General features: G+C 54.5%; 1 protein-coding gene across 1 annotated transcript; it reads left to right on the top strand.

Annotated features, from left to right (window-relative positions):
• The first annotated feature begins 774 nt into the window (after positions 1–774).
• On the top strand, positions 775–25,367 carry pnpla6 (patatin-like phospholipase domain containing 6). Its single transcript, XM_049014675.1, is given in 39 exon segments — positions 775–876; positions 2,311–2,389; positions 4,187–4,269; positions 5,362–5,415; positions 5,721–5,808; positions 6,038–6,120; positions 6,200–6,291; positions 6,400–6,540; positions 6,781–6,940; positions 7,128–7,208; positions 7,788–7,916; positions 8,004–8,084; positions 8,197–8,326; positions 8,754–8,825; positions 8,938–9,044; positions 9,528–9,698; positions 11,183–11,260; positions 11,722–11,927; positions 12,489–12,620; positions 12,726–12,849; positions 12,940–13,053; positions 13,609–13,684; positions 13,784–13,881; positions 13,883–13,934; positions 14,030–14,093; positions 14,214–14,382; positions 14,786–14,968; positions 15,058–15,176; positions 15,258–15,414; positions 15,536–15,652; positions 15,881–15,950; positions 20,698–20,814; positions 22,655–22,803; positions 23,071–23,223; positions 23,531–23,647; positions 23,751–23,762; positions 23,764–23,839; positions 24,079–24,221; positions 24,349–25,367. Coding segments are annotated over 37 exon segments (4,035 nt in total). The 5' UTR covers positions 775–876; positions 2,311–2,389; positions 4,187–4,227; the 3' UTR covers positions 24,427–25,367.
• The last annotated feature ends 341 nt before the right edge of the window (positions 25,368–25,708 follow it).

Here is a 25,708-nt window from a genome sequence, read left to right as displayed (position 1 = left end):
AAATTTTAGTCTGATCTCTAGCACTCTGAAGTCCATCTTTGAAGTTTTTAATGTAAGGAGCATTCTAACCTTAATCTCTCTCTCTCTCTCTCTCTCTCTCTCTCTCTCTCTCTCTCTCTCTCTCTCTCACACACACACACACACACACACACACACACACACTGCTGTCCATTTTCACTCACTGCAATCTGATGTTCCTTTACAGCCTTTGCTGTGAATTATCTAGCACAGCATTTCCCAACTCGGTCCTCGGGGACCCCACGGGAACCCCATCCAGGGAACTAGGAGAGAGGAAAAACCCGGGCCGCCTAGGGGTCATCGACGCCCGGGCTGGCCTGAAAGGTGCCAATCATATCTACTGGCTCTTGGCAGTTTTAACATGAAACGTCAAATGGACATGCACGTTAGAGATCTCAAGGGCAAACTCGAACTTGAAAACTACTGGGCATTTAATATTATCAATATTTATACAATATTACTCTGATAAAACGTTATTGCACGTATCAAGCTGGCAAATGAACACCCACCTACCGGTTTAGACACTGGATTAAACAAACTTCGCTCAGAATGCAGTATTACAACGCTGCGGATTTTGTTTATTTCCCCGCACACTGGCTGAGGTCACGGTCATTCACGAGAAAAAGCCGCCAATCGAGGCTTGCGGTCCAAACCCCTACTGCGGCTCTGCAGCGCGATTGGATAAAGCCGCCGACGGGCGGGGCCGAAGGATCAAATCCCAGATCTTGATTGAAACGGATGCCTTACGCTCCCGGTCTGTGATTGGATATCCCTGTGAGGTGGGCGGGGTTGCTTTTGAAAGGGTGCTTCCGGTGTCGGCGCTGTTTGACAGGAGAGATTGACGGGAGCAGTACCCAGGTAGGGTCGACTTAATCGGTGAATATCTATTAAACGACATTTAAAACGAGTAAGGGTACACAAAAGGGCATGCATGGGGAAGACGGGTCCGTGAAGCGGATTCTTCTGTGCTGTCTCGCTGACTGATTTTTGATCTGCTGATGCTGATATTATGAGCCGCGTAGCCAGCGGGGCGTCCTGCGTCCTGGGATGCAGCTTCGGGGCAGGCGGTATATAACCGGAGCACCCAGGTCACAACAACAACAGCAGCAGCGGCGGCGGCGATGGCGGCGATCGCGCAAAACATGTGCACTTGGTGCCGAGGAGCGGATGAGAGCTGATGGCGATCACCCTCTGTAATATCCCCAAACTCACAACTGGCGTTTAGAGAGGGGAAACGGCCCATGGTGACCCGTCTAAGGGGTGATTTAACGGGGGCATCCGGCGCCTCCGCACTGCGATCTCCTATTTATCTGCGTCGACGCGCTGGGTGGCTGTGCTGAGCCCGGACCCCCTATGGTAACATCTACGGGTGTTTGCGGTCAGTGTGCCGCGTTTAAATCGGATGTTCGTGTCTTCTATGTAATCTGCCTGGTAGGATCCTGATGATTGTGAAATTATTGTGACAGATGTGGAAACGCAGTTTAACTGCGTTTTATTGCACCAGGTCGCGGCTGCAGTTTCTCCACCTTTGTACAGTCTGAGTCAATTTCCGGGGTTTCGTGGCCGTGGAAAGATAGATAGATGGATAAATATACTTTATTTGATCTCATGCAGAATATTCTGGAAATTAAGTGTTAAAGTTGTTAGTGATACTGTCGGTTTTGACACACCGTGGTGAAAGTTCAGTTTGCTGGTGCTTTGGGGACCCCCAGTTCCAGTATTTTGTTGGTTCTCCCCCCATGGTACCTTTAGCCAGAGAACTGTGCACTTAATACCATGCTAAAGAATAATATAGGCAAACTTTTTAATCTTTATTTGCACAGTTGGCAGGTTAGGTATCTAGGGTTCGGCCCAGAGAGGAGGACGATTCTTCCTGAATGCGCAGGGATCTCTGGGAGATCAGGCACGGGTCAGTGACTCTGCCATCCCTCTGCGGGCTGAAGGGTGCTGCGTTTCTCCCTGTGGGTTGGGACACTGGGGTATTGTTCTTTTTTTTTTTTTTTTGGGGGGGGGGTGTCAGCGATGTGTGGAGGAGTGAAAGGTTTTAAAACTAAGCATGATCCAACTTATTCATCCAAGCATTTCCCAAACAATGAGAAACAGTAGATGGGCAATAGCGCTCTGCAGGTTTTCCTTACAGTGTTTTTGTCTATAAACCCAGGTATGATGACTAAGGCTTGAATGGTAACCAGAACGCCGCTGGATTACATTTCCAAGGTTTACTTGTATGTTTTTAACTTCAGTGGCATATGTCCCATATATTCAGTTCAATTCACTTTTTTCCCACAACAGAATCTCCTCAAGGTACTTGACAGAAGTGTGTGGCAAACATTACATCATTTATACAGACGGAGAGAAAGCAAGCTAGAAGGTATTCATAGTTTCTGTGGTGGGTGTGACTTAACCATGCTTGTTTTCCTGGTGACAGGGATAAGGGGGTGGGATAAGGGGTAAGGGCCCACATGACGGCGCTCTTCTGTTGCACTCTCAGGCCAGGAGTCACCTGGCTGGGTCATCCCCACGTGTGTGGGCGTAGCCTGTAAGAAGGGGAGAGGGCGTGGGGGGGGGGGGGGGGGTGTGTGTGGCCGTAGCCTGTAAGAAGGGGGGGGGGGGTGTGGGGGGGGGGGGGAGGTGTGTGTGGCCGTAGCCTGTAAGAAGGGGGGGGGGTAATTGGAGAATTCATCGCTGGCACTTCAGAAATTTACCAGGAAAGTTACCAGGAAGATTCTATTGCCTAAAATGATGACAGAGGTAAAATGATAAAGGACCTTTGGTGTCAGGCTTGATTGGCTGTAGAATGTGACTGTTTCTTAGGTCTGATGCTCTGTGATGGATTTTCCAGACTATGACAAATAAGTTAGTGAATCTTCTGAACTCCAGCCACCTGGAAATCAGCTGCCACCAGACCTGCTCGAGACAGAAGCAGCTGACTGCCTGAGCCCATGTGATTACATGTTAGGCTGTTTGTCCTCGTATGGAAAAATAAGAATGGGCTCTGATGTGATTAAGGAGAGAGCAGAGGAGGAACTGTCTCCTTTATGTGTGTCTGTGTGTGAGGGGGCTGCGCTCTAGGGATGAGGTTAAGTGTGGCTGCTACCCAGAATCCTCTCTGCCTCTGTGGATTTTCCTGGGGAACAGATGGGAAGGGAAGAGCACGAGGGAGAGAGACACACTGGGACAGGATGGAGGTGCTTTGGCTTTCTTTGTGTGTGAAGGAGGACCTGGGCAGGAGCGGGATGGACCCCACAGACTGACTCTACGGCGCCCCCTTGCAGCAAGTGCACAGATGCTCCCCAGTCCCGGCCCCTGATCCCGTGGGGCTCTTTGCGGAGGCAGCTTTCCGGTCGTGTCTGTGCCCCCCCGCAGTGTTTGTTTACCCCCCAGGATGGAGCTCTGTGCCTGTTACATGTCACCGGAGACTCTTGAGGGGACCTATATTCAGTCCCCACAATATAAACCTCAATTTTATGAAAATCTGTGACCCCCCCCAGTCAAAAAAGTAAAAATGTATTTTGTCACGTCATGTATTTTGTCTGGTTACTTATGGATAAGGTTTGTGCTGGGTGGGGGTTAAGGTTACCGTGTTGGGATTACAGTTTTTCCCACAGCAATTAACGGAGGGTCCCCAAATTGATAGGAATATATGATCTGTGTGTCCCTGTGAGTGTGTCCCTGTGTGTCCCTCTGTGTGTGTCCCTGTGTGTGTGTGTGTGTCCCTGTGTGTGAGTGTGTCCCTGTGTGTGTGTGTGTGTCCCTCTGTGTGTGTGTCCCTGTGTGTGTGTATGTATGTGTGTGTGTGTCCCTGTGTGTGTGTATGTATGTGTGTGTGTGTCCCTCTGTGAGTGTGTCCCTCTGTGAGTGTGTCCCTCTGTGAGTGTGTCCCTCTGTGTCCCTCTGTGTCCCTCCATGAGTGTGTGTGTCCCTCTGTGAGTGTGTCCCTCTGTGTCCCTCTGTGAGTGTGTCCCTCGGTGAGTGTGTCCCTCTGTGTCCCTCCGTGAGTGTGTGTGTCCCTCTGTGAGTGTGTCCCTCTGTGTCCCTCTGTGAGTGTGTGTGTGTGTCCCTGTGTGTGTGTGTGTCCCTGTGTGAGTGTGTGTGTGTCCCTCTTTGAGTGTGTCCCTCTGTGAGTGTATATGTCCATGGCATCACGTTTGGCTCCCCTGCTTTCCAGTGGCTGTTGATGGACCAGCCCTGTGAGGAGGCGGAGTCAGAATGGGACAGAGCACATCGGAACAGGAGTCGGACCCCACTGAGGTGAGCCCCCCCCCTTTCCAAGGGTCCAGCACAGGACTCCTGTGCCCCCAGCTAGTGGCACTGTCCCATTTACATGCCAGCCCTGGTTGTCATGGTGATGTGCCCCCCGCTGCCCTCCTGCACTCCCACTTACATTCAGCTCGGATGATTGTGAGGCAGATTGGCCCACAAAGTGTGTTCTCCTCTTATTCGCTATGGAGGGCACCTGATGCCCCTGATAGATGTTTATTGGCTGGTGCCCTTAGGGTGGGTGTGGTCTCAGCAGCGACTTCGGCCATGAGATCGGATTGGCCAAATGATGGCTGTGTGTTCTGGATGTCTCTGCCTGCCTGCCTGCCTGTCTATCTGCTTATCTGTCTCCTTATCTGCCTGCCTGCCTGCCTGCCTGCTCGTCTATCTGTGCCCGCTTGCCTGCCTGTCTCTCTCCTGAGCTCATCACCTCCTACACTGTGTGTTTCGTGTCTGTCTGTCTGTCTGTCCACCCTGAGCTGTTCACCTGCTACACTGTGTGTTGAATGTGTGTGTTTGTGTCTGTGTGTGTGGATTATGTTTATTACATGTGTGTATCTGCAGATAGTCTGAGACACTTGGAGTGGGGGGGGCTGTTCGCACACACACACACACACACACACACACACACACACACACACACACACACACACACACATACAGTAGGGTATACCTATCCTTATGGTGCCCGCTTATTCACCTCTACGGGAAAAATGCTAACGCTAACTATGACAACCTTAACCCCCACCCTGCCCTAACCATAACCATACAAAATACAAGAGTTTGTGCATTTTTAGTTTTTTAATAGCAGTCACTGATTTTTATAAAAGAGTTTTCTCTTATGGGGACCAGGAAACCAGTCCCCATAACGGGACAAAAACGGATATTTATCACGTTATGGGGACATTGTGTCCCCATAAGGATAGGTATACCCGCTCGCACACACAGACACAAACACATCATACGTTCTGCCTCGCCCCTCTGCTGGCCGGTGCCGCCTGGGGGTCTGGCTGTGTGTGCAGGTGTCGAGACGTGTGACTCGCAGGTGAATCGTGGAATGGTGACCTGTGTGTCTGTCAGCAGGAGGGGCTGCTCAACCTCAAGGCTTTTGTGGAAGATCAGCTTCAAACCAGCATGGTCAGTGTTTACATCCACTCTGTCTGTCTGTGTGGAAGAGAGCGTGTGTGTGTGTGTGTGTGTGTGTCTGTCTGTCTGTGTGTGACCGAATGTGTGCATGTGCATGTGTGCATATATGTGTATGTATGTTTGTGCATGTATATAAACACACGGGCAGTGGGAGCTCACATGACCTATAAGTAGCTATAACCTTATAAAGTATTAGCCACACAAATTTGTTTGGCAATGTCCTGTTGATGACAGTGTCCTGTTGATCTGTCATCCACCATGTCCTCGATGACTTCTGTCCCCCCCCCCCCCCGCAGATGGTGGGGATCGTGATTGGTGCCGGCGTTGCTGTCATCCTCATCGCCGTCCTCATCTTCCTTGTCCTCCGCAGGATCCAACTCCGCAGTGAGTGTCCGCCTCCCTCGTGTGTACCAGCGCCCCCCTCCCCACAGGGTGATAGTGTCACTTTCTGCTAATTCCCCCCTCCCCGCAGGGTGATAGTGTCACTCTCTGTTAACTTTTCCTCACTCCTCTCCCTTGGTAACAGTGTCACTCTCTGCTCACTCTCCATCCCTCCACTGTCCAGGTGACAGTTTCATTCTCTTTTTACTTTCCTTCCTTCCCTCTTCTCTAGATCTTCAGGCTCAGGAGACCCCAAAGTACAGATTTCGCAAGAGGGACAAAGTCATGTTCTACGGACGCAAGATCATGCGCAAGGTGAGGGCAGTGGGAGTTGTGTGTGGGACCTGAGCGCCAGGCTACACCCATTTTCACAATGCCCGTCCCCCACCCCCAGGTGTCCCAGTCTACCTCGTCACTGGTGGGCACCACCTCCTCCACCCGGCCCCGCCTTAAGAAGAAGCAGAAGATGCTCAACATTGCCAAAAAGTTTGTGGCCTGCTGGCAGCTCTCACCACATCATATCACTGGCTGCCCACCCCTTTAATGACATTAATGATATTCTACTGGTACCTCTGCCCCCCCCCACCCCCCCAGAATCCTGCGCTTTAAGAAGGAGGTGCCCATCCTGCAGATGAAGGAGCCTCCCCCGTCCGTTCTGGAGGCCGACCTGACTGAGTTTGACGTGGCCAATTCTCATCTTCCCTCGGAGGTGCTCTACATGCTCAAGAATGTACGGTATGTCAGGGTGGGATCCGTCCACGGCGGCCTGTCCTGTGCACCAGGGTGGGGTCCGTCCACGGCGGCCTGTCCTGTGCACCAGGGTGGGGTCCGTCCACGGCGGCCTGTCCTGTGCACCAGGGTGGGGTCCGTCCACGGCGGCCTGTCCTGTGCACCAGGGTGGGTCCGTCCACGGCGGCCTGTCCTGTGCACCCGATGCATCCTTAGCCCGTGACACCCCACCCTCCTTGTGCTCAGGGTGCTGGGCCACTTTGAGAAGCCACTTTTCCTGGAGCTCTGCAAGCACATGGTATTCCTGCAGTTCCAGCAGGGGGAGTACGTGTTCCGTCCCGGGCAGCCAGACAATAGCATCTACGTGGTGCAGGATGGCAAGCTGGAGCTCTGCCTCACCGGCCAGGTGGGTGCATCTCGGGGGGCGAATATGGGTCAGGAAGGGGCTTTAATCTGGAAGGTGGGGGGACACGGGGTCGCAGGAGAGCTGTCCTGTGCCTCTCTGTGACTTTCACAAGCATACTTGCTTCAGCAAATCACTGTTGTGCGAGTCCGGGTCCTGCAGAGACGTGTGGCGTTGTTTCCTCGTGCAGGACGGTAAGGAGAGTGGGGTGAAGGAGGTGTTTCCGGGCGACAGTGTGCACAGCCTGCTCAGCATCTTGGACGTCATAACTGTGAGTGCCCGCCACCACATGCTGTCACATGGTGCCTCCCTTCCCCCACACCCACCTCTAGCCCAGTGGGTGGGAGGCTAAATAGTGGAGTGAGCGCTATCATTGGCTGCTGCGTGGGAGGCTGAGCGGCGGAGCGAGCGCTGCCATTGGCTGCTGGGTGGGAGGCTGAGCGGTGAAACAAGCGCTGCCATTGGCTGCTGGGTGGGAGGCTGAGCGGTGAAACAAGCGCCGCCATTGGCTGCTGGGTGGGAGGCTGAGCGGCGGAGCGAGCGCTGCCATTGGCTGCTGGGTGGGAGGCGGAGCGAGCGCTGCCATTGGCTGCTGGGTGGGCGGCTGAGCGGCGGAGTGAGCGCTACCATTGGCTGCTGGGTGGGAGGCGGAGCGAGCGCTGCCATTGGCTGCTGGGTGGGCGGCTGAGCGGCGGAGTGAGCGCTACCATTGGCTGCTGGGTGGGAGGCGGAGCGAGCGCTGCGATTGGCTGCTGGGTGGGAGGCTGAGTGGATGTCAGTGGGCCCTGAAGCCACAACCTTTGAACCTCCCCCCCCTCCCGCTATGTCTAACCGCTCCATGCCGGCACAGGGTCACCAGAAGCCGTACCGCACCATGTCAGCACGAGCGGCTGAGGTCTCCACCGTGTTGCGGTTGCCCGTCGAGGCCTTCCTCTCCATCTTCGAGAAGTACCCTGAGAGCCTGGTGCGGGTGGTGCAGGTGGGGACCACTGTTGCTGGTCTGTCTGTCTGTCTGTCTGTCTCTGTCTGTATGATCGATTCTCACCTGTGCCCTCCCCCACCCCAGATCATCATGGTACGTCTCCAGAGGGTCACAGTCTTGGCTCTACACAACTACCTGGGTCTGACCAATGAGCTCTTCAGCCACGTGAGTCCAGCGGGGGGCGGTGAGGTCATTGTCCAGCAGGGGGCAGCAGGTTAATATATAGTTCTGCAGCAGTGGTATCCCCAGTTTTAAGCATCTCTGTGCCCCCCCCCAGGAAATGCAGCCTCTGCGTCTGCCATCTGCCTCCCCCCACCCGTCCAGGACCAGCCCCGTGCGACACAGCAGGAGGTTTTGCAGCATGGTGGAGGAGCCCCGCGATGCCGTGGCCAAGCTGGAGGGAGCAGGTGGGTGGGGGGGGGGGGTCACTGGGGGCCGCGGGGGTCGCAATGAGCTGAGCGGGTGGGTGGAGCTTGTGAACAGGGGGCAGTCCCTATGAGGCTGGGGGCAGTGCCTATGAGGTTTGGGGGCGGTCTCTCTGAGGCTGGGGGCAGTGCCTATGAGGTTTGGGGGCGGTCTCTCTGAGGCTGGGGGCAGTGCCTATGAGGTTTGGGGGCGGTCTCTCTGAGGCTGGGGGCAGTGCCTATGAGGTTTGGGGGCGGTCTCTCTGAGGCTGGGGGCAGTGCCTATGAGGTTTGGGGGCGGTCCCTCTGAGGCTGGAGGGTGTGTTCTGTTACTCAGGAGTGAGAGTCATTATCCTCTCTGTGCTGTCGGCCCAGTCAGCCTGCGGCGGGGGCATGCCATAGGCCTGACTCGCATTCCGCCCGTTCACAGGGGTGGAGCCATGCAGGGACGGCTTGCCTCCCATGCTGAGCCGGGCCGTGTCCATGCCCGTGGACATCGCAGGTGAGTCCCGTGCGAGACGGCAGCTCTTACAGACCCCCAGCATAAAAGTGTCAGGAATGTCCCTGGTGTATCTGTGTCTGCTTGGCACTCACTTTGACCCCGCCCCCCCCAGGCATGCAGAAGAGTGGAGTGCGGTCAGACTTCGACATGGCGTATGAGAGGGGACGCATCTCCGTGTCCGCTGAGGAGGGAGCCCCCCCCACTCTCACCTTCACGCGGGTGGGGAAGGGGGCAAGGCGGCGGAGGGTGGGGTGGGGAGGAGATGGGCGGCAGAGTATAGTGGATAGGTGCAGGTGTATGGGGGGGGGGAAGGGAGTGGTGATGGGAGGGGCGTAGGGAGGACGGGGGTGGGGGAGGGATGGGGGACAGCTGGAGATGTGGAGGCAAAAGGTCTGTTGGGTCTCATGATTTGTGATTTAGTATCACCTGGTTAAATACCTCAGACGGTCAGTTTGGTGATGTTGAGTAAGGTGCCGATCCATGTAAGGTTCAACATAGACCAGTATTCCCAGTAGCTGTTATAAGCTGGGATTGCACACTTCTGCAATTGACAGTAGATATGGGAAAGTGATACAGGGCCTGGTTATTTCTGACTTAATGGACGGGGGGAGGTCAGTGGAGTATGTTCACGAGCGAGTGTGTGTGTGTGTGTGTGTGTGTGTGTGTGTGTGTGTGTGTGTGTGTGTGTGTGTGTGTCCCCAGCTGGTGGGGCAGGAGCAGCGGGAAAGAAAGTCGGTGACGGTGGAGGAGGTCCCGTCGGGGGTGTACCTGTACCCTGAGGAGGAGAGCCCGGAGGAGGTGCTGCCCAGTCGGGGCTCCGGATCGCTTTTTGAGGAGGCCCAGAAGGAGATCCAGAAGCTCATGAGGATCGAGGTGAGCCATGGGCCGCGGGAACATCGAGGGTGACAAAGCCATCGCATCGGCAGGAGCAATGAGCTTACAGACATACGCAGCCCAGGTCAGTAGCTTAGAAAAATATCCAGTTGGTCGGCAGGTTTAAGCTAAATTTTTAATAACAAAATAAGCACAAAATCATTGCACTCTGTTATCATTTCGTGACAATTTGAACTGGGCCATGTTTGTGAATTTAGTGCAAGTGGTTGAAGAGCATGAAGCATTTTATTTTGGCTATTTTTAAAGGGGGAGGGGGGTGCTTCACTTGTAGGTGTTTGTGCTGCTCCAGTCAGGTCTGTCAGAATCACACCCCCCCAGTATCTATGGTACTGCAGGAAGCCTGTTTTCAGAATTTTGGCATTGACTTGCCACCAATGTATTGGTTCTCGCAAAATCCCTTATATAGAGTATAAAATAAAATAAAACTGGCACTGCACGTGACAGGGGGCGGCACTGCACGTGACGGGGGGCGGCACTGCGCGTGACAGGGGGCGGCTCTGCGCGTGACAGGGGGCGGCACTGCACGTGACAGGGGGCGGCTCTGCGCGTGACGGGGGGCGGCTCTGCACGTGACAGTGGTACAGGGGCTGACATATGCTCATAAAGCCTGCTCTGCTGGGTAATTTGTAAGCCACTCTAGGGCTGTGTGTGTGTGTGTGTGTGTGTGTGTCTGTGTGTCTGTGTGTGTGTGGATGTGTGTCTGTGTGTGTGTGAGTGTTTGTGTGTGTGTGTGAGTGTGTGTGTGATTGGAAGATTGGAGGTTGGCCTGAACTTTTTTAATCAGGAGGGGTCCTTTTATCAATCGGGGGGGGTCAAGGTTAGTGCCTCTGCTGGCACAGCAGCATGCATCAGCAGTTCATCATGGAGACCAGATTGGTGCCAATTAGCGCTTGTGAAAACAGGGATGCTGGGGGACATCCGGCAAGCCAGATGATGATTTCATGCACTTGATAAGAGTTATCGAGAAATACCAGGGAGTGTGATCTAAGCTGGAAGAAAATCGAGTGTCATCCATCTAAAACATGCTGGGAAGGATGTGACGTCCTCAGTGAAATAACTGAAAATGTGATCGCAGTCAAACAGGAAGATACAGAGGAAAATGAGAAGTGACGTTAGAGATGGCGATAGGTAGGTCCTTGGGGTTGTGTTTCTGGTTGGATATGACTGGCCGCAGCCCTGAGGCCTGTTCCGCAGAGCAGGGTTCCTTGCTTAGCCAGATAACTTTTCAGGTTTAAGGCAGTCTGGGCTAAATGTAAGTGCATGAAGATAAATTCCAATATGTCAGTGCATTGCTTGTTAAAACAGTGGGCCATCATCAACGTTCAGGAAACGCTAACGTTTGCGCAGCATGCGAAACTGAGCTACCACAAAAGCATCAGATGTATCATTGGAGAGATCTTTCTCTATTGGCTGAGAGTCTGGGGCCTGCTGCGTTCGCCTCACTAGCGCCCCCTCTCTCTCAGGACCCCACACTGCTGAGTGGACGGGTGTCACAGCACTATGCCAAGGCCGGAGCAGTACTGGCACGCCAGGGCGACCAGGTGGGTCCTGCTCTGCTTTTAAGCTGCTCTTCGGTCTCCTCAGGTCATTTGTTCTCTCGCTTACAGCCACTTCCCCATCTCTCCGTCTCTCACGCTGCCCCTCCTCCATCTCTTCCTCCATCTCACTCTCTCTCAGCCCTGTTCCCTCATTATCTCTCTCTCTATCTCGCCTGCACTCTGACCTACATCATGCATGTTTCCTCTATCAGCCCAAAGGTGCTAGATTATATGTACTGTCTGTTCGTGTCTCTTCTCTGATCAGCGTGCTCATACATCAGTGCCCCCCCACCGCAATACAGTGCCCCATTCTTTGTTCCTCCCACTGCATCAGTGCCCCTCCCACCACTCATCCTACTGTATCAATGCCCCGCCCACTGTCCTTCCCATCTCACCGGTGTCCCTGCCCCTAAATCTATCACCCCGCCCCCTGGCTAACGGCCTCCTTGTCCCCCCCCTCCCAGGACGTGAGCCTACACTTTGTGCTGTCGGGCTGCCTGCACGTGTACCAGCGCATGATCGACAAGCAGGAAGACGTTTGCCTGTTTGTGACGCAGCCGGGCGAGATGGTGGGTCAGCTGGCCGTGCTCACAGGCGAGCCGCTTATCTTCACCATCAAGGCTGTGCGAGACTGTACCTTCCTCAAGATCTCCAAGTCTGACTTCTACGAGTGAGTCTCTGTCTCTGGGTCTAAATCAAACACCTCTTTGGCAAATGGCTCAAAAAAAGAACCGCCATTGGAAAGCTCCTAATTTTAAGGTATTAGCTCTTAATAAAATAAAACAAATATTGCCCATTGTGACACTTCTCTCCTCTGATCGGTCAGGTGATTTAAAAAAAGATGAAAGTAACAATGTTTCCTTGGCCTTCCCCTCCATCAGCTTCCCCGTGACACTGAATGTTTTCACCGTAGCTCTGAATTCTGGGATTCTCTTCCTCACACTATTCTGCCATTTGAGCATCAAAACACTGCATGTTAATGCACTGAGGGCGGGCAGGCAAAAAAATGGTGTCTCTTAAGCAGGGAAGGTAACCCCGCCCCCCCCGTGATGATTTCCTGTGTCTGTTCCACTTCGGATAAACAGAGTGCGGGGTTTAGCTGTCTGTAGGGCCAGTTGGCACATGCTGATGGGCGGGGCTAGAGTGTGTCACACCCCCATCACACAGCCCTGTGACACACAAATGGAATGACCCTCCTGGTCCACTGACCATTCCATGTCACCCCCTACAGGATCATGCGGGAGCAGCCCAGCGTGGTCCTGAGTGCCGCCCACACTGTGGCCATACGCATGTCCCCCTTCGTGAGGCAGATGGACTTCGCCATCGACTGGATGGCAGTGGAGGCAGGACGCGCCCTCTACAGGTTGGAGGAGTGCTCTGCGGCTCCGCCTCGGTTTGGTGGCTGGCCACTGCATAAGCTCTCCGGCTTCCCACTCCCCCTCACGCATGAACCATCACCTCCCCCCAGGCAAGACGACCAGTCTGACTGCACCTACATCGTCCTGAACGGCCGCCTGCGATCCGTCATCCGCAAGGCCAACGGGAAGAAGGAGCTGGTGGGAGAGTACGGCCGCGGGGACCTCATCGGGGTGGTGAGTGACGCCGTGGGGGGCGGGGAGGAGGCGTGCTCTCGGGGAGGCTGCTGTGTCCGTCACTGGCCCCCTGTGCCTTTGCTCTGCCAGGTGGAGGCCCTGACGCACCAGCCACGAGCCACGACGGTGCACGCAGTGCGGGACACAGAGCTGGTGAAGCTGCCAGAGGGGGCGCTGAATAACATCAAGCGGAGATACCCTCAGGTGGGGGCTGGGCGGGGGCGGGGTCTGTGTGTTTGTCTGTCTGTGACTCTGTGTGTGTCTGTCAGTGACTCCGTGTGTCTGTCTGTCAGTGACTCTGTGTGTTTGTGTGTCTGTGACTCTGTGGGTGACTGTCTGTCTGTCTGACTCTATTTCTGTCTGTCTGTCTGTGGCTGACTGTCTGTCTATCTGTGATTCTATGTGTGTCTGTCTGTCAGTGACTCTGTGGCTGACTGTCTGTCTGTAACTCTGTGTGTCTGTCTGTCAGTGACTCCGTGTGTCTGTCTGTCAGTGACTCTGTCTGTCTGCCAGTGACTCTGTCTGTCTGTCTGTCTGTCTGTGACTCTGTGGGTGACTGTCTATCTGTGGTTCTATATGTGTCTGTCTGTCTGTGACTCCGTGTGTCTGTCTGTCAGTGACTCTGTGTGTCTGTCAGTGACTCTGTGGCTGACTGTCTGTCTGTCAGTGACTCTGTGTGTCTGTGTGTCTGTCTGTCAGTGACTCCGTGTGTGTCCTGTCTCCCCATTTCCCATGTGGCCTGCTTCTCCTGTACCTTAGGTGGTCACCAGGCTGATCCATCTCCTGGGCCAGAAGATCCTTGGAAACCTGCAGCAGACCCGGGGCCCTTTCTCTGGTGGGTGCCTGTGGACCTGTGAGCCCCTCCACTCACAGCTATTAACCTTCACAGCCTCCTTTACAGGTAGAGCAGTAACCCCCCCTGTCCCCCCCCCAGGGTCGGCACTGGGCCTGTCCAGCATGGCCTCCAGCCCTGACGTCACTAACCCCGCCAGCAATCTCTCCACGGTGGCTGTGCTGCCTGTGTGTGACGAGGGTGCCGATGAACGCCTTCAACTTAGAGCTCAGCCACGCACTCAGTGCCATTGGTAGGCCCCGCCCACTCGCCCCGCAGCCTTTCCCGCATACTTCATAAATCTCATTTAGGAGACCTGGATCTTAACTTCTGTCTCCATGGTTACAGGCCCCACCCTGCTACTAACAAGTGACATCATCCGAGAGAGACTGGGAGCATCAGCTCTGGACAGGTCAGTCCCCCAGCCAGCCTGGAGTATTTTCAGCCAGTCTTGGAATTTCTCTCTCTGCGCCAGCTCCCTCCCCTTGTTACCTGACACCCCTCCCCCCCCCAATCCCCCCGGGGTCCTCAGCATCCATGAGTACCGCCTGTCGGGCTGGCTGGCCCAGCAGGAGGACATCCACCGCATCGTGCTCTACCAGACGGACAACAGCATGACACCCTGGACCCAGCGCTGTATCCGCCAGGCCGACTGCATCCTCATCGTGGGGCTGGGGGACCAGGAGCCGGCGCTGGGCCAGGTGGGCGGGGCAAGTCAGGGAGGGGTGGGCCAGGTGGGCGGGGCAAGTCAGGGAGGGGTGGGCCAGGTGGGCGGGGCAAGTCAGGGAGGGGTAGCCCAGGTGGGTGGGGCAAGTCAGGGAGGGGTAGCCCAGGTGGGCGGGGCAAGTCAGCGAGGGGTAGCCCAGGTGGGTGGGGCAAGTCAGGGAGGGGTAGCCCAGGTGGGCGGGGCAAGTCAGCGAGGGGTAGCCCAGGTGGGTGGGGCAAGTCAGGGAGGGGTAGCCCAGGTGGGTGGGGGTGGGCAGAGGAGGGGCGCGGCAGTGCGGATTTCTATCTGCTCTTGGGGGCAGAGCTTCTCACTCATAACTTACCCCCCTGTTTAACTGCCACGCCCTCTGCTGGCGCCTGTCTGCCTGCCCGCTGCAGCTGGAGCAGATGCTGGAGAACACGGCGGTGCGAGCACTGAAGCAGCTAGTGCTGCTGCACCGCGAAGACGGCCCTGGTCCCTGCCGTACTGTGGAGTGGCTCAACATGCGCAGCTGGTGTTCGGGCCACCTGCACCTGAAGTGCCCACGCAGGGTGTTCTCCCGCCGCAGCCCTGCCAAGCTGGTACCAAGCGGGGCACACACACACATAAGCGCACGCCACACTGGGTGGAGGGGCAGCCTCTGACACCCCTGTGTGTGTATGTGTGACAGAGGGAGGTCTACGAGAAGGTCTTTGAGAAGACAGCAGACCGGCACAGTGACTTCTCCCGCCTGGCCCGCGTCTTAACGGGGAACAGCATCGCCCTGGTCCTCGGAGGGGGTGGGGCTAGGTGAGCCCGCGTCTGCTCGCCCGCACGGACGCCGCACGCGCACACAGGCACGCTGACGTGTTGCCCTCTGCCCTGTCACAGGGGCTGCTCCCATGTGGGTGTGATCAAAGCCATGGAGGACGCGGGCATCCCTATCGACATCGTCGGGGGCACCTCCATCGGCTCCTTCATCGGGGCGCTGTATGCCGAGGAGCGCAGCGCTGTGCGGACCAAACAGAGGGCACGCGAATGGGCTAAGGTGGGCGGGGCCGGTCCCACCCACCTCTGATCCCCCCGCTCGACGGGTTTGAAACTCCTGAGCCGATTCAGAGCTGCTTGTTTAGTGCTGATCTCTCTCCTCCATCCCTTCCTCCACCCAGGGCATGAATTCGGTGTTTAAGACAGTCCTGGACCTCACCTACCCCATCACCTCCATGTTCTCAGGCTCTGCTTTCAACACCAGCATCTACAAGGTCTTCCAGGACAAACAGGTGGAGGTGAGGCCGCGAGGGAGAGGTGCACTGGAGGGTCTGAGGAGCATCTGTAGCTCCTCTGCTCCACTGCCCACTTGCGTCCTGGCTAACGCTGCTACATCTAGTTCTTCTGGCCAAAGTCGTTCTCGGGAGTTTAAGTGATGGGGACCCGTGTCCTATTTTTGGGTGTAACCTGCATTGTGTTTGTCCTGCCCCCCACCAACACTCACACTGCCCTCTGGCCTGCTCCAGGACTTGTGGCTGCCCTACTTCAACGTGACCACGGACATCACGGCCTCGGCCATGCGGGTGCACAAGGATGGTGAGTGGCAGCCGTCCGCGGGCCCCGTCCAGGCGCACTGTGAGCGATCACAGCGATGTCAGCGTGCCAGAAGGTCTGCCTTCTGGGGGAGTGGTACTGAGTCGCCGTTCGGGTGAAAACCAGCAGTGTTTTTATGTTTTACTTTGATTAAGGAGCTTTTCTGCTGAAACAAGTAGTTGTGAAATGAATAAAAGAACAACATTATAGGAGGTGAATTTCCTCATTACAGTGTCTCTAAAACACAGATACACAAGCGTGTGTGCACACACACACACACACACACATGAACACAAACACACACACACACACATGAACACAAACATGCACGCACACACACACACACACACGAACACACACACACATGAACACACACACACACACACATGAACACACACACACACACGAACACAAACATGCACACACACACACATACACACGAACACAAACATGCACACACACACACACACATACACATGAACACACGCACGCACGCACACAACACACACACACACACACACACACAGCTTTTGTAACCTGTTACCACAGGTAGCAGCCGACCCGCTCTGACCCATTAGCATCGGGCTAATCCATATCCTCTGGTTCTGATAAACCCCAACGGGCCTGCCTGCCTCCACTGCACCCCCACATTATTAGCCCCTGTCCCACAGACGGCTCTCTGCCTGCCTTGCACCCCCCTGGTCAGCCCTAAGGCTGAGCCGCGCCATCTTGCTAACCGTAGCGAGCACGGGCAGTATCCCCCCTCCCCCATCGCCCCTCCCTCTTCTGCATGGCTCCTTCAGTTTCCATCCGGGGTCCTGCGGCCCCCACTCAGCTCACCTGTGCGACTGCCTAATCAGAGTGTGGTCACATGCTCATGCCATTACGGCATCGCCATGGCACCCTTGCTTTGGATTGGTCGGTGGCGTCCCTTCATGCAAATTGCTGATGGCAGCGAGCCAATCACAGAGCTGGGCTGTGGGGGCTGCTGTGACCCCAGTCCTAACACCCCTCGTCATCCTCTCACTCCATGCCAGCTGTTACTCATCTCTGAAGAAAATCTCGATCTCTCTTTCTTCTCCTCTCTCTTCTTCCTCTCTTCCTATACATCATGTTGGATGTGTCCTAGTCTGTAATATGGTCTTTTTTCTTAACTTCGTTCACATATTGACAGTAAAAAGATAATGACACCACATACCTTCATACCTACTAGCACTGCCCTCTAGCATCCTGACAGCTAATCAGAGCGGTGTCCAGTCCCTGGTCCTGCCTCTGCTGAGTGAATCGTAGGATCCAGAACATTCCACCCTGCTGACCCCCACAGCTCCCAGCCTTTGGTGAATTTAGCCTGCAGTTCTGCTTCGTCTCGTTATTCCAACCCCAAAGACACACGATTCTGGACAGGAGTTTGTTAGCCCCTTTCAGGGCGGCTCATTCCAGCTTCGATGTGCGTAGCCTACAGAGCGCCCAGGTATGTCATCTCTCCGGCCTTCAGCGCTGCTCCTTAGCTAGATGCTCTTGTGGGTTCAACTCAAGCCGCTTTTGGCTGGCGGCTCTTATTTGCCTGCACTAAGCTCTGCACTCACTGTATGTTTTGCTAAGCCCCGCCCCCTAGTGTGTATTGGCTAGCACCTCGTTTGGCTGTATGGTTCCCCGCCCTTTCTCTGCCTGGGCATAGCGTGGTAGTGATGGTAGTAACCTGTATCTGTGCCCCCATTAGAGGGCGCTGTAGAGCATCTCACATAATAGCCCCCCGCCCCCCTAAATGTTAGTCACTCACCCATGCAGCTCCCTAACATGGCTAACGCTAATCCCGACACAAACCCGAAATCACATGACAGAATCTGCTCTGGCTGGAGAGGCAGTCAGAGCAGAAAAGGTCAGCCTTATTAACGTTTGCGAGTGTCATTCTCTGTTCTGCAGAGGCTGTGGATGGGAATCATCTCTGATCATGTGCAGGTTGGGGTCTGTACCAGTTAGTACCAGTGCATTTATAGTCAAATTTATGAATTTATGCCTAGGTAATGGATTACATTTTACCCAGAATGCTTTGCTTGCTTAGAAGGGGTGTCATTTCCTGAGGATGGAGGCACCCCCTGGGCGGGATGGCAGGCCTGCAGAGTAGCTTCGTTGGCCCGTCGGGTGCCTGTCAGCCGCAGGACTGGTGCTCCCTCCCGCTGACAGTGTGACTCCTGTGTTCGGCGGGAAGCGAGACCTGAAGGCACATGGTGTCGGCTTCATCGTCCTCCTGGATGCTGTTGGCGCAGCGTCTTAGCCTGTCTTAGCCTGTCTTAGCCTGTCTTAGCCTGTCTTAGCCTGTCTTAGCCTGTCTTAGCATTTTCTTCTGCTCTGTTTAGCTTCTGTTTTCTGCTCTGTTCCAATTCAAAGGCAGGTATTTTATTTTCATAAAAACGCAGAATACACATATATGAAACTTATTAAGCTTTACCTACACTGAACATAACATGAGACCTTCCTCTGATTGCTGGTAGACACCCAGCTGTTTATGCAAAATGAATTCAAACTGGAGTATATTTTTTTACACGACAGCTGTTACTCCTGCATACTCACACACGCTAATCTCACGGCTGCTTTTATTACGGCAGAAGTGTGTGTGTCTGTCTGTTTTCGATGTGGTGTTTCGGTCCCGCCTGCCGGATCTCGACTGTACGGACTGAGCCTCCTGTCCGCTAGGCTGCATGCCGACACCATCACGAAGCAGTGGGCTGGAGATCAGGGCCGCCTCTCTGCCAGCCCCTAAGATCCGCCCTCTCACCCACACACTGCGTTTCCCAGTTCCAGCCGCCCATCTCTCCGTTTTCTCTTCCTCCGCTGCTCTGTCTCTCACGGGATGGGGGGGGGGGGCTCATTTTGATTGCGTGTCCATCTCCATCCGACAGGCTGTGTCTGGCGCTATGTCAGGGCGAGTGCCTCCTACACCCCTTACTTACCGCCGCTCTGCGACCCCAAAGACGGCCACCTGCTGGTGGATGGCTGCTATGTAAACAATGTCCCAGGTCAGAGCTGTGCCACCCCCCTCCACCCCCAAACCCCACCTCTTACACCACCTTCGACGCCCCCTCTCCCCACCAGTTGTTTTTGGTATTAACCCCCCTCTCAACCATTCAGATGTTGGGAGCCCATGGCTTGGAAGGAAAAGTGAGATGCAGTGCTTGTGGGTAGTCAAGTGAGGGTGGGGCTAATTCACCCCCCCAGTCCAGAATTTGGACTCAAACAGTGATGATTGGCAGCCACCCCACTCCCTAATTTGACGCAGTTTGGCCTGACCCGTCTCATGCAGGTACACAACCCTGCACCCCCCCTGCATGAACCTATCCTGATTTGGTTTCTCCCCTCCAACCTCCATCTCTGGGTCCATCGGTAGGTGTCCGACCTCCGTCAGCGTCTCCACCTGTGTATTTACATGTATGTGTAGCTATGAATGCGGAACCCTTTGTGGTGCACAGCCTCTGTGCTGCTTCTCTCTGTCTCTCGCTACGAGCTCCGTCTTCAGCCTGCCGTACTCCGTCCCGGGAACGACGGCTCACTGCCTCGCTTTCCGCACCACCTTTACGAGCTTCTGCCTGTAGCTCCCCAGCCCCACGGCCTCCGTTCGGGAAGCTGGCGGACTGTGAACACGTGGATTAACACCTCTGGGGTTCAAGTCACTCTGGATAGGAAGCAGCAAGGGGTCAGGTGATCTGACCTGTTGGGTTTAGCGACGGCAATGAAAGCAAAGTAGACAGAATTTGCTTTTATAGGTCTTTCTGTGAGCTTGAGGTATAGGCTGGGATTCCTGTGTTTATTTTCATTGTCACGGGTCACGGGTTCTGCTTGGGCCAGATCGCATTTCCGCGCATTTGGTCTCCGCTGCAGTCTCAGGCGTGTTTTTCTTGCCGAGTTTCCTGCCTGCACCCTGCCGCCTCGCTCCGTGATGTTCCCGCCGGCTCTGATCCTATCCCTCGGATGAATACACACGGCCGCTTGTGTGTATATATTCCTAAAGGTGTAACTCAAGGCACAGAGTGTGTGTTCTGGATCCTACCTAGCAGGCTCTCTACTTTTAGCGCTCAGAGACACCCACCTGCCCTGAAAATCACACACAGATTGTGAAATCACTCACCAGCCCACCCCCCACCACCCCCCATGCCCACTGAAGCTTTGCTTTCTCCTTCCAATCCATGTTGTGCCCTGTCTCCTCCTGCTCCCCCTGCTGGTCAGCACCGGTACTGCAGGCAAGGGGCAGCCATCTGCCCCAAGCCGCCAGTCAGATCTCCAGACCCAGTCGCCTGAGACCACTGCCCCAGTGATGGTGGGTCGCTTGGCTTCTAAACACTCTTGAGTTTGGCTTTTAACTTGCAGCCACGCCACCCGAAGCGGACCTCATCTGGACGTCAGGGCTTGGCTGTGCGTCTGCTCTTTGCCCCATAGGCACACATGGCAGAAGGTCCATGCGATGGGATTTGGAGGTCGACTGAGACTCCCTGCTACTCGCTGCCCAACCTCTATGTGACCCCCGACCCCCACACCCTGGCTTTGATCGACGTTACCTACAGACACACACACACAGACACACACACACACACACAGCCAGTGTGGAGGGGGAGGGAGAATGCACAGTCCCACAGGGGGCGCGGTGTGACAGGTCCTGTCAGCGACTAGTGGTGTGTTCTTTTGACGCTGCCGGGTCCCTATGGAGACATTGTGCCCCCCCCACTCACTTCCTTCCCCTCCCCCCGGTGTGTGCCAGGCTCTCTGTGGCGCTATGTCAGGGCGAGCATGACCCTGTCCGGGTACCTCCCTCCCCTGTGTGACCCCAAAGACGGCGACTTGCTCATGGACGGAGGGTACACTAACAACCTCCCAGGCAAGTAGAGCCGCCCACCTGTCTGCAGGGTGGAAACTATAAGCGCGGGGGGGGGGGCCATTTAGGGTCCCCTAAGCCCCACGTGGCACATAGGTAGGTACTAAGGTTTTTTGTGCTGTGAATTTTCAGAGTCTGACTACTACAGTTTGTATTACAGTGTGAATCTAATAAGGGTCTGTGAAATGATTGGCTGGCAGACATGTCACCTGACATGCTCCCACCAATAGGAATTTAGGATGTTGTAAACTCCATCCTGTGATAAAAAATTTGTTCTGCCTCTGATTATGATACAGATTTCTTTATATAAAGAAAATCTGTGTCAAATATTAATTGATCTTCAGTGATTAACTGAGACGTCATTTTAAATATGCGACAGATTATTCCCGCCACCGTGTTCCATTTCGTTTTATCTGGACGTCGTTGAAATGTCCTGCTGATCCTGAGATTATTGACACGGGGCCCTGTCCATGAAGGCCGTGTTATATTCACACTGTGAGCGCGACACAGGTCTGGCGGTCGATGGTGACGAGCAGCCCTTCCGATGGGCCACATCAGTGCACCATCTTAACACCTTTTTGTTTTGAGGTCTTACAACTGGAGATGAATGTGCTGTTTCTCACATCAAAGTTATCTGATGTCCTATTGGGCACCCAGAATGCAATGGGCCCGGAACCCTTAGCAAACTAAATTTAAATGTATCTGGGAGGGGCTTGTGCACAGTATTCCAGTTGGAAGGTTACAATTGGTCAGCTGGGCATGCTGAACCTAATCAAGTGGCCAATCACACGCTTGCTTGGGACAGCATCTGTTTACAGAACTGCTCTGATGAAACTTGGCCGTCTGACCGGATATACTCCCCAGTCCACCATCACTAGACCAGACACCATTGGCACATGCTCACTGGCTACTTTGACAACTCTACCCTCTAATGAAGTTGCAGGGACTGCGCACCTGTGTAAATGCAGTAACTGGGAGCTGTGATGCAGTGGAGTATACCTGTGTCTGATATAGCCTCTTCTACCCAAATGTCAGTGTCTGTCTGTGTGTCCCCCCCCCCCCCCCCCAGATGTAGTGTTCCGTGATGTTTCGTAGGCAGACATTTTGGTTTCTTGGCATGGGTAACTCCTCTCACATTACGGACTGTACCAGCACCTGGGGGGGGGGGGTTAGTCTATCTAACGGTTCGGCATCGCTGAGCGTCTTGTCGACTCACCCCAGAGCAAAGACCCAGGAGGAACCTCAGTGCAAGTCTAGGCCTCAGTCAAGTCAAATTATTTGAGAAGATCATTGGATCTCTAGCTGTGAGTGTGCTTGTAGGGACACCCCTCCCAAAGTTGACTTTATGAGCCGAGTCCTGTCTATGTAGCCCTGCAATTTGGTCAAAGAGTAGCACTTAGAGGCACACTGCAAAAAAATAAAATTTAAGGAAGTAAAATTTTCTTTTATTGAGTCAAAATTCTAATTTCATTAATAAACTGGCTAACAACACATCTTATGAATAATATTAATTTACTTGCATTTCAGCATATTGTCTTATTTACGGAACATAATACCAAGTACAAATTTCTTATTGCACTGGCAGATAACTGCTAATTTTCAGCCATCTTGTCTCAAAACAGAAACAGTTCGTCTTAAGTTTGAAAGGCCGTTTTTTTTGTAGTTTAAAGCCTTGAACTGAGGTCCGAATGTCCTGGTCCTTCGCGGGCTGTGTGTCTGCATGTGAGAGCGGTTGACGTGTCGCATGGAGCCAAAGTGTTGTGCGTTGGATCCTGCGCCGTGATGCACTGCTCCGCTCGCGCTGCCGGCTGCTGTATCCGTGTCTCTGCCCCAACGTCCCCAGCCGACATCGCCCGCAGCGTGGGCGCCAAGACGGTCATCGCCATTGACGTGGGCAGCCAGGATGAGACCGATCTGTGCAACTATGGCGACTGCCTGTCCGGCTGGTGGCTGCTCTGGAAACGCATCAACCCCTGGGCCGAGAAAGTCAAGGTGGGCTGTCGGCAACCTCGGTGCAGAGACCTCATCAGACAGAGTCGTGTGTCTGTCAATAATGATGTTCAGGAGAAAATAGAACTTCCTTTGCATGTCGGCCAAGTTCAGATGTTCAGATGCCTAAATATCAAACTCGCATTGGATGGTTTCATGTCCCATATCCTGATCTGACGACTAGCAGGACTGTCTGAGGTTCCTGGCGACCAGAATCCATAGATAAGCACACATACGAATGCTGACTGGCTCGGTGGTGGCGCCCCCTAGGTGCCGGACATGGCGGAGATCCAGTCGCGCCTGGCGTACGTGTCGTGCGTGCGTCAGCTGGAGCTGGTGAAGAAGAGCGCCTACTGCGAGTACATCCGGCCGCCCATCGACCGCTTCAAGACCATGGACTTCGGCAAGTTCGACGAGATCCACGTGAGTGTGGATGCGCTCGGCGTTCCCGCAGGCTCGGCGTTCCCGTAAATTCTTTTGCATCAATCTCTTTCCCTTCTCTTCCCTCCTTCCCTTTCTTGCTCCCTCTCCTGCCTTTCCTTTCACCCACTTCCTCTCTCTTTCCCACCCTCTCTCCCCTCCCTCCTTTTCTCTCTCTGTTTCCCTGCTTTCTTTTCTCTCTCTCTCTCTCTCTCTCCCCCCTCTCCCTTGCACCCTCCCTCTCGCGCCTTTCTTTTCTCTCTCTCCCTCTCTCCCCGCTCTCGTTCTCTCCCTCCCCCTCCCTCCTCAGGATGTTGGCCTACAGCACGGTAAAGTCTTGTTCTCCGGCTGGGCTCGGGGTGACATCATCAACAACATGCTGAAAGACCATCGCTCTGCTGACTACAATGACAGCAAGAAGGCGGATGTGAGTAACCCCCCCCCCCCCCCCCCCCCCCAGCGTAACCCCATGTACTGATGTATGCCTGTGAGCACACCCCGCTGAGTCCTTTCTTTGACCCCTCCCTCAGACCTGCACGTGTTCCCGGGGCCGACTTCACCGACCTGGCTGAGATCGTGTCCCGAATCGAGCCGGTGCAAAGCTACGTGTCTGCTGAGGGTGAGCCGAGCCCGGTCCGAACCGGTCCAAACCGGTCAGCTCACTGACGATCGAACCGGCTTCCTCACTCCAGCTGTCGTCATGCCCACTCTGGCTTATGAGCTGCTTTTAGTTCCGCAAAACACCTCAGGGATGCCAGTGAAACAAACGTCATTATGTTAGGGGGGGCAGGGGGAAGGCAGCCATTTTAGCTTCTCTGATGTGATCTGACCTCCTCCATTGCTGCCCCCTCCCCTCAGCGGAGGAGTCTGACTGCCTGACTGAGTTTGAGGAGGACGGCATTGACACGGTACGGGAGGAAGAGGAGGAGGAGGAGGAGGAGGTAGAAGAAGCCGAGGACCAGTCCCCCGGGGAATGGGGGCCAAACGGAGTCTTCCAGACGGTAAGCGCAGGGCCCAGTGGCGGGCTGCTCTGACATCCCCTCATGCCAGCGGGACTGTGTACGCTGACTTTCATAAGGAGACAGTTGCACGCAGTTGTCAGTAGGTGGCGTATTTTTTTGTGTTCAGGACGAAGAGAAGTCAGTACGACAGCGGAGGAAGTTGCCCAATGACTCCAACACCTGCTCTGAGATCTCCGACTGCTGACGGGGGGGGCGGAGCCGGCGACAGGGCCAGGCTGGGTCGGGCCGGGGGGGTAACTCCCCTGGGATGAGCTGACGACTTGCAGACTCAGTGCCATAAGGCGGCGCCCCTGCAGCCAGACCTCATTGACCCCTTTATTTATTTTGCTCTTATTTCCTGATATGGTGAATCTTTGACCTCTACACTGACCCCTGACCCCTGACAGCCTCCACCTCACAACTCCATGATACGACACGATAGTGAGCAGTATAACAGGAAACGGTTTTATCCAGGAGCAGCTCAGCACTGGCAGGATTGAACACTTCCTGTGGTTTCATGGTGTACAGTAGAGATCCAGGCTTTACCAAAAACTTCAGTCCTGTGTGGAAAACAACATACCGTGTGTGAGTGTGTAAGACGCCTGGCCCCCCAGAGCCGTCAGACTGCCTTTCGTTTTGCCCCCCCCCCCCCATGGACTGATGACCCCCTTCTCACCGGAAACCATAAGTCCCCCCCACAGTCCCATAGCCGGCCGCCACAGACCATAACTGGCACATCTTAGCACGCCTGCACCACAACGAGCCCTCCACCCCCTGCCAGGATGCCCATTCATCTACTGCCTTTCTGTTGACACTGTTTCTGGGCCGGGGGGGGGGGCACCCTTGGTTCGAACTGTCCGCCAGACGCCCGCTCTGCTCATTTTACTCTCCATTTTGGCCTTTTAACCCCCAGACGGATCTCGGCTGGGTCCCCGTTCTGTACAGAGTTTCTTTTTTAAGCATCGCTTAGCTGTTTGCACTGATTCTCATGTAGATTAAGTTCCTCTAGGGTTAAGTTTTTTTAGTTTTATTTTTGATCTGATATAAATGGCAATATGATAAATACATATGGCCGATATGAGATTAATTAAGGAATGTATAAAGGAGGGTATTAAAACGCTGAACAATAAATGTTCCTTAACCCCACAGTGTGTGGTTTATCAGAGCTCCCAGCATGCACTGGTGCTGATGCGTCTCCCAGCATACATGGAACATTTGGGAAAAACATGAGCCTTGGGGGGGGGGGGGTTATCGCCTTCATCATTAAATAAAAGCATAATTTCAGTCTCTGTGCTGAGGCACACCAGCAGGTCTGGCTTTTTAATGTCATGGGAGGGATGCAGCTCAGAAGGTCACTGGTTCAAATCCCAAGTTCATCAGAGAGATCGTTGAGTTAGACTGTTAACCCTAATTGTTCCAGGGACGGTCTCATCCCGCTTTCTTAATAGTACATTCTGGCTTTATGATTCAAACGCGACGTCTGGCAT

The sequence above is a fragment of the Brienomyrus brachyistius genome, chromosome 5, assembly GCF_023856365.1.
Source record: "Brienomyrus brachyistius isolate T26 chromosome 5, BBRACH_0.4, whole genome shotgun sequence".
NCBI classification, from domain to species: Eukaryota; Metazoa; Chordata; class Actinopteri; order Osteoglossiformes; family Mormyridae; genus Brienomyrus; species Brienomyrus brachyistius.
This window is presented reverse-complemented; position numbering and strand designations above follow the sequence as displayed.